Source organism: Bos taurus, chromosome 15 (assembly GCF_002263795.3).
Source record: "Bos taurus isolate L1 Dominette 01449 registration number 42190680 breed Hereford chromosome 15, ARS-UCD2.0, whole genome shotgun sequence".
NCBI classification, from domain to species: domain Eukaryota; kingdom Metazoa; phylum Chordata; class Mammalia; order Artiodactyla; family Bovidae; genus Bos; species Bos taurus.
The window spans coordinates 33,426,531-33,440,044 of NC_037342.1; the positions used below are offsets into that span (position 1 = coordinate 33,426,531).

General features: G+C 42.3%; 1 protein-coding gene and 1 long non-coding RNA gene across 3 annotated transcripts in view; one reads left to right on the forward strand and one right to left on the reverse strand.

Moving 5' to 3' along the window:
• Positions 1–13,367, forward strand: part of UBASH3B (ubiquitin associated and SH3 domain containing B) — a 148,223-nt gene extending 134,856 nt beyond the window's left edge. The window contains exons 9-14 of the mRNA NM_001206128.1: positions 36–158; positions 1,465–1,557; positions 2,725–2,869; positions 10,052–10,158; positions 11,479–11,588; positions 12,805–13,367. Of these exons, the coding sequence (NP_001193057.1) occupies positions 36–158; positions 1,465–1,557; positions 2,725–2,869; positions 10,052–10,158; positions 11,479–11,588; positions 12,805–12,942 (716 nt within the window). The 3' untranslated portion in view covers positions 12,943–13,367. The remainder of the gene's footprint in view (positions 1–35; positions 159–1,464; positions 1,558–2,724; positions 2,870–10,051; positions 10,159–11,478; positions 11,589–12,804) is intronic.
• Positions 1–13,514, reverse strand: part of LOC107133160 (uncharacterized) — a 39,377-nt gene that overhangs the window by 3,616 nt on the left and 22,247 nt on the right. For both annotated transcript variants that reach the window (XR_009490655.1, XR_009490654.1), the window contains exons 2-4: positions 6,139–6,219; positions 3,381–3,454; positions 78–2,991 (exon numbers count right to left, since the gene is read on the reverse strand). This is a non-coding gene — a long non-coding RNA (uncharacterized lncRNA). The remainder of the gene's footprint in view (positions 1–77; positions 2,992–3,380; positions 3,455–6,138; positions 6,220–13,514) is intronic.

Sequence of the window (13,514 nt, forward strand, 5' to 3'; positions counted from 1 at the left end):
AACTCATGTCGCCTTGGTCTGACATTTCTTTCCAGGCCGCTACATACGCACCAACCTAAACATGCCTCACAGCTTACCTCAGCGGAGCGGCGGTTTCCGGGATTACGAGAAAGATGCTCCAATCACGGTGTTTGGATGTATGCAAGCCAGACTTGTGGGTAAGTGTCCCAGAGTGACCACATAGCCTTTTCTGGCTACTTCTTCCAAAGACTGGCTCCAGCAGATATGCCAAGGACACTGCTGATGGCTTTCCTACACTGCATTAACTCAATTCAAAAGAGATTTATTAAGTAACCATTAGGTTCAGGGCACTGGGTTGGTTTAACAACGTGAACAAGGTAGAATCCCTGTGGAGGGGTGTGTGGCCTAGTGATGGGGCAGGGTCAGGCTCAGCATGGCAGGTAGGTCAGCTTCTTGCGGGAGGGTGAGGAGGAGGCACTCAGGGGTGGCTGAGAGTATAGAGGCCAATCGGTCTCCAGGATGCTCAGCTGTTTGCAGGTCTGGTCCTTACCCGCCACGCAGAGCCAGCAGCCTCGTCCCACTCAGTCATTTAACACACAGGGTTTGATCACTTACCTTGTGCAAGGCACTACACCAGGTATTAGGGATCTAAGCATGAGTCCCCGCCCTCGGGGAGGCTTGTAAGTGGATGAATATCATAGAGTGTGCTTTACTCAAGAATGCAACTATGTACCAAATGTTACGGGAGCACAAAGAAGACATAAGCCCAGAAGAGAGTAGAAGTTAGCAGGAGGGCAGGAAGGCATCTCAGTGGGAGGATCACCATCGAGTCATAGACGCGAGAAGCAGCATCTAGAGTACGGAGGAAATAAGCCGTCTTGTTCCTAGAGCATCGATTGTGAGCAGAAACTAGCAAGCTGGAGACAGAAAAGTTTGTGGAAGACTTTGACCACCATGGTAAGGTGTTTGCACTTCATCCAGGAGAGAAAGATGGGCATGTTACTGCTTGTAAGGACCAGAGAGACAGCGAAAGACAAGAAGGGGTGTGTCCCTTGATCTTCCATAGAAATACTGGGCAGGAGACTTGTTGAAAATGAGACTGGGACTTCCCTGATGGTTCAGTGGTTAAGATTCCACTTGCCAACGCAGGAGACACAGGTGCAACCCTAATCCAGGAAGATCCCACAGGCTGTGGAGCAGCTAAGCCCACATGCTGCAACTGCTGAAGCCCAAGCAACCTAGAGCCCATGCTCCACAAGAGAAGCCACTGCAGTTAGAAGCCTGACAGTGCAACTAGAGAAAAGCCCAAGCAGCAACGAAGACCCAGCACAGCCAAAAACCAGTCAATTAAAAGAAAATGAGACTGAAACTGCTGGCCCCACGTGAGCCCCCACCTGAGAAGAGAGGTTTGCAGGGTCTGCCTGGCATCCTCTCTTCCACACTGAGAGTCATGCTGAGGCTGTGTAAATTATCAGATTGATTCTTCTCTGGTTTCCTTTGCAGGGGAAGCCTTACTGGAGAGTAACACCATCATCGACCACGTCTATTGCTCCCCGTCCCTGCGCTGCGTCCAGACTGCATACAACATCTTGAAAGGTGAGACTTGATGAAGGTCAACTAGTCCATCCCTCCATCACTAGACAATCCGACACTAATAATAGATTACCCTGGATTCAGGCGAACATCAGCCAATTGGAAGTTTTGAATTTGAGATGTTTAGCAATGATACTTTCAGAAGATGACTTTGCAAAAGTCCCAAAATCATACTCTGATAGCAGAAGCAAGATGAAGAGAATATACAGATATTGTTTTCTTGAAAATCTAAAGCTCTCTTCAGTGATTTGCAGGCTTGTAAAATGTTGTTGTCTGGCAATGATTTAGAGCCTACAGAGCACGATTTTTTTTCTTTTGGCACTAAAACAAATTGTCTCCTCCCACTCTGCTCTGTCTGCTTCTCCTTTTCAGCAGCAGTAGTTCTCCTAGGTGTCTGGAAATATGAACCATCCTTGTTTTACTTGATTGGAGTAACTTCAAAAGCACCATTGTTATATAAAGATATTCAGCCTTTGCCCTAAAATCCACAGAGGCCTGTGTTACAGGAATCTCTATTCTCATTTCACTGAAAGAAAAACTAGAAGAAACAGCCTTGACTGTTTACTTGTACCAAACAACAAATGAGCCAGCAAGGACATTACACTATATTTGAGACGTCTATTTGTTTACTTTAAGCCAGAATGCATCTATGTATTCAAATGCATTATCTGTTCCATTTGCACAGAAAAACTGGGCTAAATGCAATACAAAGAGTTAAACAGAGCCAGTTCCTACTCCAAGAACAATGACACTATCATAAAACACAGGAGTTGTGCATTGGCAAATATTCAACACTCGATTTTCTAGTAGAGAAAATGAATATATGATATGCAAATATAATGTAAGCTATTATAATGAATGCTAAAGAATTTCTGAAGTTTCTTGATAAGAACATCTTGGAACTGACTTTAGAAAGAAGAATTATAGTAGTCACAGAGCTGTACAAACTATACACATAATGATCTTTTAAAAAATTGGACACCATTCAGAGTGCGCATACATCCTGGAGGTGTCACCAGAATATTCTCACGTGTTTATGATTACAGCGATGAAAAACCCTTGTCTGAACCTGCATGCTTCTACCATCTTTAAGCTATACGTAGCATCCGACAGGAAAGGGAAGATTTATCAGAATTTTTATACTTTGTTCATCTTCATTTTATCTCTAAGGTTTACAACAGGAAAATCACTTGAAGATCCGAGTGGAGCCTGGCTTATTTGAATGGACAAAATGGGTTGCTGGGAACACCTTACCTGCGTGGATACCTCCATCAGAGCTAGCCGCAGCCAACCTAAGTGTTGATACAACCTACAGGTAACTCTCTGAAACCTCTGTTTCCCTGAGGTCAGTGTGGAAGTACTCTTCACCAGGCCAGATAAGGGCGTGAAGGACCAGATGTAGCCCAAAGACAGTTGTCCATATTGGTGGAAGTCAAGCTACAATTAAAAAAAAAAAAAAAAAAATTGGAGAATCAGCATTCCTTTGTGTCTGGCATTACTATGGAGTGTGTCTCCCTCTGACACACATTCACTAGGGTTTTCCGATTTTACTGCATCCATTTCAGTGGCTAATAAAACCACTTGCAATGCCAGAAGCACACAGCAGCTAACGATCAAGCAGTTCAGAAGTTTGTTGGGGAATAAGGGAAATTGCTGTGCCTTGACTTGGATTGTCACTTTCAATTTTTCAAAGTACTTTGAATTATCTTTATTCATTACCACCATAACCCCAGGATGGCAGCTAGCCACTTCCATATATGAGAGAGCTCAGTGACCTCTGAAAGTTACCCATGTAATGGACACATCTGACAATAATAATAACTTACCTTTATTGATCATTTTCTTCGTGTCAAGCACTGCGTAATCAGCTTTATAGTAGTCCTTTGCTTTTTTCATTAGACTGTTATTGAGAAGAAATATTTATAGGTTGTAACATAAGTACATTAACCATCAGAAATCCACTCAGCGCGTCTTAGTGACGTGGTAGAAAAGGCTTTTTGTGTTATTACATGACTTAGTGACTAAACAATAACAACAAGCCATATTTTAACTATTTTTAGTAAGCAATGGGCTTTTCCTCACCCTATATTTGGTTTAAATATTTTTGTTAGTTGTTGTTATTACCTTGTCAGTCTGAAGTAGAGTTTCAGGTTGAGTGTAAGAAAAAAGAAATCCACTCGAGCATTTGTAAAATGTCTTTGAGGAAGGATAGATACTCACCATTACCATGGGGAATTAAATTCATAGTTCTTAAGACAGAATCTGGAACAATTCTTGACTAAGAAAGCAGAGCTTTCTTCCTTGTGACATCCCATGACCTTTCACTTCAAATACTTACCCAAACCTCAAAGCAATGCCAGTTTCTGGCTAAGGTCTAAGAGGGCTATCTTTTCTTCCATCCTCGTTTTTGGCTCTACAAAGACCTCAGGTAACCCCCTTCATTAATAAATATGTAGAATTAGAATTCCTCAGAAATAAGATTAAATCAATCAGATCCCCTGCTGAAATAATTCACATTTTGTCCTGTCCACACTATGGTCACTATTTTCCTGTTCCTTGGGGAAACAGCAGTAAATTACTGTCCCCACGCCAACAGCCGTCATCCCTATGCCCTGGAAAGAGAGCAGGTTACTGCCAACATGGGTGAAATGACTTTCCTCACGTACCACCCAGCCCCTCTCAGGCCGTGTCTTCAGTCCATCCCCCTTAAGTGCATCCTACATTTCTTCCCAAGCTTATTCACACATACCCCATCAGTAGTATGAACAGAAGGATGAATGCCAACCCCAGGGTGAGGACATGGTTCACATTCCAGATTTTGTTTTCCTCTACAGAAAATCAAAATGTAACCATTTTGTGTTTGGGGGAGGGGAGTGAAGTTAAGCATCTAATTCTATAAATTAGTTGTGAAATTCACCCATCAAGCACGAGAGGCATAGTCCCTAGAGTCAATTTCCCTCTGAAAGTAATTATGTCAAGTGAGCAATTCTTTTAAAGCAAGTAGTGGTACCCAAATGATTGAAGAAATGCAGAGAGGCAAGGACCAATAGCCAGAGTATTGTAAGTCAAGCAGGCATGGCTTCTAGATTCATATCACCTTGAACAGGAGGGAGGAGATGCTGAAAGGTGGATTCAGGCTGGTAACTAATATACAAGCCTCATCCACGGGTAACAAGACCCATCTAAATATAGAAAGCTGCCCCAGTGGAGCTGGGTGGGAAGCACGAAGACAGAAAAAACGAAATACACACCAGTTGGATGGGGCTTTAGAACAGGACCCTGATGACTGGGGGAGGTAGCAGAAAGGGGGTGTGGAGCTTTGGATCTGGAATATTAGAGGAACAACAAGTCATACTTTGGTGTGGGACTCAGGGCAGAAGCCTAATCTTCTAGCCTGGACCGGAGTAGGCTGGGGAGTAGAGAGTGTACCGGGAAGAATACTGTTCCACGGGTACTACCCGAGTACCCAGAGATCTGGGCTCCAGTCTAGTTGGTGGTTGGAGAACAGTACGTGGGTCCTGCAGGTGTGGCTGGAAGCCTGCTGCTGACAGGAGTGAGAAAGCTGTGACAGTCCCATCCTCATCGGGACCCATTCAAACAGGGAAGCCATTCACAGGTTCAACTTCAAGGCAAGAACTGATCAAAAGGAACTGGATCCCAGCATCTCCCAACTCTTCACTTATACAAATTGTATACACTTCTGTGTGGTTTCCCCTGCAGTGACTCCTGGGCCATACAAAGAGGCCTTTTGTCAAGAGTGCTGGGGGCATTCCTGGGAGACCAGGTGCTGTGAATGGTAATGGAACTGGATGAGAGGAAGGAGGAACAGAAAGACTTTGCCTCTGAACAGCAAGGCACATCCTAGCAAGTCATGTTTCTCCCTGTTCCCCAGGGTGTTATGAGATTCAGAAGGTGGTTTCCTAGGAGAGAGATGCTTGCTATGAGAATGTTATTTAACTGAGAGAGGGTTTCAAATGGAACAGAATCCCTTCTGTCCAGACAGTAAACTCAAGTTCACAGAAGGGCAGTTTTGAGGAGGACACTGTCAGAAGCCATCCAGGGTGGAGGATAACTTTACAGGCATTGAGTTCAGCCTCAGGTTTAAGTCCCTGCTCTTAAAAGTTCTAATGACGTAAACAGGTCATCTGTAGCCTTTCCAAACCTTTTTGTCATCCATAAATTCAGAATTTGCAAAAGTGTTGCTAGATGGGATATGTTCAAAGAACACAGGTGCTTTGCACAGAGGCTGACACATGGGAACCTCTCAATAAATCTTAGCAGCAGCAATGCCTGCTGATGAAGATGCCGTGAGAATTCAAGAACACACTAGCTCCTCCATGCACTAAATACCAACAACAAAAGACAAGGAAGCAGAAAATATCATATAGTTGTACTTTACAAAAAAACAAGATAAACATCTCATAGCCCAGAAAACTAAATAGTAAAGGAAGGTGGAAGCAGACAGAAGCGACTGGGATTGAAGACATTCACGGTCAGCAGGATCAGAGGGCCCTACTTTGAAAGTCCTTTTATATGCCATGTACATTGTGTCATAACTATCATTTACATCAATAGCCTACTCACCCCAAACACACAAACTGGGTTCTCCTCATCTTTATGTTCTCTGGGCTTCTCCTAGGGCCAGGTATGTGGTCTCTGTTAAAACTAAGAAAGAAAAGGAGAGATTGGTTAAGGGTTATTAGCTCACAAACCCAATGGACCTAACATCTGTTTTTAAAACCTATCCTTAACAACTTCCCAACTCATTTTATGAGGCTAGCATTCCCCTGATACCAGATAAGAATACTGGAAGAAAAAAGAACTACAGGTCAATACTCAACAACAAAACAGTAGCAAACCAAATCCAACAGCACATCAGAAAGGACCATATACCATGACCAAGTGGGGTTTATCCCTGGGCTGCAAGGATGGTTCAATGTGTAAAAATCAATAAATATGATATACCACACTGAGTAGCATAAAAATTATATGATCATCTCAATAGATAGAGAAAAAGCATTTGACAAAATATACCATCTTTTCATGATAAAAATGTTCAACCGATTGGGTACAGAAGGAACATATGTAAACATAATAAAAGCCATATATGGCAAGCCCACAGCTAACATACTCAACAGTGAAAGACTGAAAGGTTTCCTTTAAGATCAGGAACAAGACAAGGATGGCCACTCTCACCACTGCTATTCAACCTAGTTCTGGAAGTTCTAGCCAGAGCAGTTAGGCAAGATAAATAAAAGGCATGCAAGTTGGAAAGAAATAAAACTCTGTTTGCAGATGATGTGATGTTATACATACAAAATCCTAGAACTGTCAGAACTAATCAACAAATTCAGTGAAGTTGCAGGATACAAAATCAACATATGGAAGTCAGTGATGCACAAAAGGAAATTCAGAATGTATCAAAGACCTAAATGTAAAGCCAAACACTTTAAAAAGAACAAAATAATGCCATTTGCAGCAACATGGATGGGCCTAGAGATTATCATACGAAGTGAAACTCCTCTGTCCGTGGGATTTCCCAGGCAAGAATACTGGAGTGGGTTGTTGCCATGCCCTTCTCCAGGGGATCTTCCCAACCCAGGGATCAAACCTGTGCCCCTACATTGCAGGTGGATTCTTGACCATCTGAGCCACCATAGAAGCTCCCAAATTAAGTCAAAAAAAGATATCATATCATTCATATTTGGATATTTTTTTAATGGTATAAATGAACTTATTTACAGAACAGAAATAGAGACTTTGAAAGCAAACTTATGGTTACCAAATGAGAAACAGGGAGTTGGGGGAGGGGGGCAGGGAGGGATAAATTAGGAGCTTGGGATTAATGTATATACACTATTATATATAAAATAGATAACCAAAAAGGACCTGCTGTATAGCACAGGGAACTCAATATTCTGTAATAATATGTAAGGAAAAACTCTGAAAAGGAATAAATGTATGTATACCTAAATCACTGTACACTTCAACTAAAACTGTAAATCAACTATATGCCAATAAAATTTTTAAAACAATACATTTTAAAAAGTCAACTAACAATTTCAACAACAACAAAAAGAAGTCAGCTGTATTTTTATACACTAACCTTGACCATATGAAATAGAAATAAAACAAACCCATTCACATAGCACCAGAAACAGTAAAATACTTAGGAATAAATTTAACCAAGGAGGTGGAAAGATCTGTACTCTCAAAACTACAAAACTTAGGTAAAAACTGAAGAAGATACAAAGGTGTGTCCTACACTCTTTGATCATAAAAAATAATATTGTTAAAATGTCCATACTTCCCAAAGCCATCGATAGATCAAACATAATTCCTATCAAAATTCTAATGGTATTTTTCACAGAAATAGAAGAAACAATCCTAAAATTTGTATGGAACCACGATAGATGTTAATAGCCAAAATAAACCTGACATCACACTTCATGATTTCAAGGTATACTACAAAGCTATAGTAACTGCCATAAAAATAGACACACTGACCAATGGAACAGAACTGAGAGCCCAGAAATAACCCTCAAATATTTGACAAGGGAGCCAAGAATACTCAATGGAGAGAGGGTAGACTTCAATAAATGATGCTGGGGGTTTCCCTGGTGGCCCCGTGGTTAAAGATTCACCAACACAGGGAAGGTTGGTTTTGATCCCTGCTCCGGAACATCCCACATACCGTGGAGCAACTAAGCCTGGGCGCCACTACTGCTGAGCTCACGTGTCACAGCGGCTGAAGCCCGTGCACCTAGAGCCCGTGCTCTGAAACAAGAGAAGCCACAGCAATGAGAAGCCCACGCACCGCAACTAGGGAAAAGCCTGCACACGGCAAGAAAGACCCAGGGGGGCCAAAAATAAGTAAATCATTTTTTAAAAAGTGACGTTGGGAAAACTGGATAACCACATACAGAAGAATGAAATTGGACCCCTATCTTACACCACTCTCAAAAATTAACTCAAAATGGATTAATTTAAAGAACTGAAACCATAAAACACCTGAAGAAAACATGGGAAAAGTCTTTGACAGTGATTTTTTTAGATATGACACCAAAAGCATATGTAATAAAAAACAAAATAAGGAAGACTACATCAAACTAAAGACCTTCTATAAAGCAGAAGAAGCAACAATATGAAAAGGCAGCCTACAGGATAGGAGACGATATCTGTAAAATACATGCCTGATAAGATACAGAATAGGAGGAGGTACTTGCAGATCACATACCTGGTATCGTCATATACTTCACATCCAAAATATGTGAACAATTGATGCAACTCAATAGCTAAAACACAATCTGATTAAAAAGTGGGCAGAGGAACTGAATAGATATTTCTTCCCAGAGAAGACCTACAAATGGCCAAGAAGTACATGAAAAGACATTCATCATCACTAATCATTGGGAAAAATGCAAATCAAAACCACAGAGAGATCTCACTCACGTCTGTTAGAACAGCTATCATCAAAAGAAAAAAAAAAGGCAAGATGGTAAGTGGGGGCGAGGAGATGGGGAGAAGGGAGCCTCGCACACTTTGGGGGCAGTGTCAGCTAGGACAGCCCCAGTGGAAAACACTATGGAGGGCCCACAAAAAATCAAAAATTGAACTACCATATGACCCAGCAAGCTCACTCCTGGGGTATGTCCAAAGGAACTGAAAACAAGATCTCCCAGAAAGAGTTAGACATACCACATGTGCGAAACCTAAAAGAGCCAGACTCAGAGAGACAGTAGAGCAGCACGGACACCACAGACATCCCACATGACCACGGGGAGCGGCTGGTCAAAGGTGTGCAGACTTAGGGTTACCAGTTGGAGGGTTCTGGGGATCTGATGTACAGCACTGTGGCTGTGGTTAGCAATACTGTATTATATACTTGAAAGTTGCTAGGAGAGTAAATGTTCTCACCATAAAAAAGAAAATGGTAATTATGTGACATGATGGAGGTGTCAGCTCAGACGTGAGATCCCCAGAATGTATTCGTCTTATAACTAAGTTTGTGCCTCTTTGTTTTGAATGTATAAATGTATCAAATCAGTAGTTTGTACACCTTAAACTTAGACCGTGTTACTGTTTATATATCGTGTGTAAGCTTACAGAGGCTTGGGAAATCTCCGATTACTTAAATAAATAAAGAGATCTAACCTCTGCTTTGCTTCCTCTTACATGGGTGACCTAGGACAGATTGCCAGTAAAGGCAGTTCAGCTGCTCTGGGCCATCCTGCAAGGGGAACCTGCGCTGAATGTTTCATTTTTCAGCTGGTCACTTCGACCCCACGCACACATGGCATTCATTTCTGTGCATCCTGCACATTCGAACCCCACTTGTGCATAGTAGAAATACACTTTCCTATGCCTCCATCCTTTCTAGGATAAACAGAAACATGGGAACTTTCGAAAGGTCTTGAAATAAAGCTGAGAGTAACGTCAGTTGCTTTGTCTTGAGAGCAAAATGTTTTCAATGCCTTGGTTCATTTTTCTATTGCAGACCTCACATTCCAGTCAGCAAATTAGTGGTTTCAGAATCCTATGACACCTATATCAGTAGAAGTTTCCAAGTAACAAAGGAAATCATAAGCGAATGTAAAAGTAAAGGTAGGTGTTACCTCGGACTCCGTACTTGAATCTGTGATCATTTCTCCATCACGGTTAGTCAGCTGTTCAGGATGGCTCAGCATGCTTTGTCGAACTCATTTAATAGGAAAGAAAAATATGTCTAGACCCTATTGCAGATACTTTCATGTAAAATTTGTCATATTCTGAGTACTTCGAATGCTAGATATTCCATGGAAATACTTCAGACTTGGTTGCTATTTGAAATAACAGAATTTTGTATCTCAGCAATACATCTCGCACTCTCGGAAGGAGGTTCCCTATTATAATTCCCATAAATTCTTCAGCATAACACAGTTTTGCCTGTAATTTGATCCAGGAGCATGAACACACCTACACAAACACACCTACCATCATCGCTGCCACCAAGAGCAGTGTTCTATAACTCAAGTCTGCCACTGAATTTTATAGTCCTTGAACTCAGTATTTAATGATATGTAAGACTATAGTATTTTTAGTAAAGAGGGCAGGTTACAAAAGAGTCTGCCCATTTCCAGCCCCCCCCCCAAAAAAAGTTAAAGATATTCATCTTCATAGAGCAAAGGCTGGATTTACATATACCAGAACATTAACGGTGGGGAGCCCTAGTTAACAGTACTGTGGATGGTCCCCACATTTCAGTTACCACTTGTAAGCCCCTCACTTCATCACCACCCCTGTAGGACCACCCATTCCCCCGTAAAGAAACCCAGCATGTTCTGTCAACCAGAAAGTCTCATGTGCTCACAGTTCTACAAGCAGCAGCATCGAAAACTGCATTAGAGGTAATAGCAGAGAGCCCTGTAGACTCAGAACGCTACTGTATCTTGATTGCGGTGGTGGTTACAAAATGCTGCACGTGTGATAGACTTGGGTAACCTGGTAAAATCTGAATAAAGCTATGTGGACCGTAGCAGTGTTCATTTCCTAGTCTTGATAGTATACTCTAGTTAGGCAAGGTGTTGCTATGGGAAGAAGTGGGGGGAAGAATACTTGGGACCTCCCTGGCGTGTACCTGTATACATAGGTACATATTGCATAATATGTGTACACAGTGTATATAAAATATACACACACGTATATAATATGTAAAATATATATTTGTAACCTGTGCATCAAATTACTTTAAGATTAAAAGTGTTTTTTTTTTTTAATGACATCAGCCTGCCTTAACAATACAAAGCATCAAAATATTGCTTGGCCAGATTGTCTTATTTCTTGAGAATGTTTGTCCCTCCCTGGAAAACTTGACTTAGGTACTTACAAGGTTTACATGTGTCTTTATAGAATCAGATTTTCCAGTCCTTGTTTTTTTGCCCCCAGGAAATAACATCCTGATTGTGGCTCACGCATCTTCCCTGGAAGCATGTACCTGCCAACTACAAGGCCTGTCACCTCAGAACTCCAAGGACTTTGTACAGATGGTCCGAAAGGTAATCCCCACTTGTGTTTCAGGGGCCTGTGGTGCCTTACAGTTTCAGAATAGTGCAGTGCTGACCGATAGCAAAGTTCTTTGGAGCTGGGAAGATGATACATTGGTTCACTCAACCAAGATGTATTGAGTGGGACTCTGTTTAAGGCACTTTATCAGGCCTTGGGTAAGAGAAAAAGATGTGTTTGAGCTAGATCTAGCTTCTAAGAGCTAAAATTTAGGAAGGAGCTAAGAATTATAAGCAAACTGCCTGGATTTCCCTGTGGGACAGTGGATTGGACAAAGAAGAGGTGTGTGGGCCAAATCAGACAGCTCAGCTGGAAGGGAGGTCCTGGCGGGTAAGCCAAAGGAAGCAGTGAGTCAAAATGATGAGGCTGAAAGGCAAACCTGGGAATAAGGCAGCAAGACAGAAAATCCACCAGGCTGACTAGCACATCTGGATTCCTCCTCTTCCTGCCTGTGGAAGGTTTTCCATCAGCCATCCTCCCACGCATGCTTCCCTCCAGCCTGAGTTACATGCTTCCTGTATCTGTCCCCAGAGAAACCAGTTCAAACTTGATTGCAATTTTTTTCTCATTTTTAAAAAGATTGTTCATGTGTCATTCCTTTCTGTTAGTCTGTAAGTTGCTTGAGGGCAGAGACTTTTGTCTTATTCATAAATGCAGCTCTGGACAGACACACACACACACACACGAATAAGTTTTGAAATGCCATGCCTACTGAAGGTAGGAAGGGCAGAGCTTCAGTTTTGAACGTTAGATACACATGCCAAAAAAAAATGATAATAAGACATAAAGCAGGATGAAACATTTTTAAAACTTGAATAATCTTTCCCATTGTCCGAGTATAATTTCAGAAACTTTTGAGCTGCATTTTCAGCCTGACTTGCAATCGGGAAGGAATTCTTAGCACCTTAGCTTTATGCATGATTGCTTTTATCTCCCACGCTATTAAGAAAGCATCTATAAACAGTTACTTATCTATACTAGGAGAGCCCACTGTTCAACGAATCCCTTCCAAAGACTCCTCTTGCATTGTGAATACTCTTCCTTCTAATGGATCAGTTGTATCCATTTCATTTTCTTTAGTGATATTTTGGAGGGGATGCTTGCCTGCAAAGGCCCCATTCATTCTTTTGAATTTTCCTTCATCCAGGTAAAAAGTAAAGCACTCAGCCTCTGTTTTCTATTTTCCCTTCCTTTTCTGTCTTCCTTCAGATCCCCTACTTGGGGTTTTGTTCCTGTGAAGAATTAGGAGAAACTGGAATCTGGCAGCTGACAGACCCGCCAATTCTCCCTCTGACCCATGGACCGACCGGGGGCTTCAACTGGAGAGAGACCCTGCTACAAGAGTAACCGGGCGAGCGAACGAGAAGCAGCAGCTTGAGGAAGGCTTGGGGAGAAGTGTCTGTGTGTGTGTTTAGTACCAGTGGGGAAGTCTGCACCACATCCTAAGTGGACAAAGAAGAATTCAGCATCTTTCAGGCTTTAAAGTTCTTAGGATGAGACTGTGTCAAGAAGAGAAAGACTTGATTCAGGGATAAAATTCATTCTCTCTGGACCCTTTTGAGAATTGTCTTCCTACATCAGGGCACCTGCTACCGTGGAGGGTCTTTTCTCACTTCCGTATGTGCTGGCTAAGGAGCCTGGGTCCTCCCAGAGGGAGCCGCCAGCCCACCCTCAGGAAGGATGCAGGAAGGTCCAGCTGGAGAGACTCCAAGCTGCCAGGCTGGGGATGGGATTTTCTTCTAGACTCCGTGCTCCAGTGAAAGCCAAGCTGCAGGATTCCTTCAAGGTTACTAGGAAACTTGTGGCTTCCCATCAGTTTCAACGCTCAGTGCGACCCACACACTAGTGCTGCTGGCTCAAGACCCCTGCTCGGGGACCCTAACCTTTACACCGGTACCACCCCATCACGTTTTCTCTAC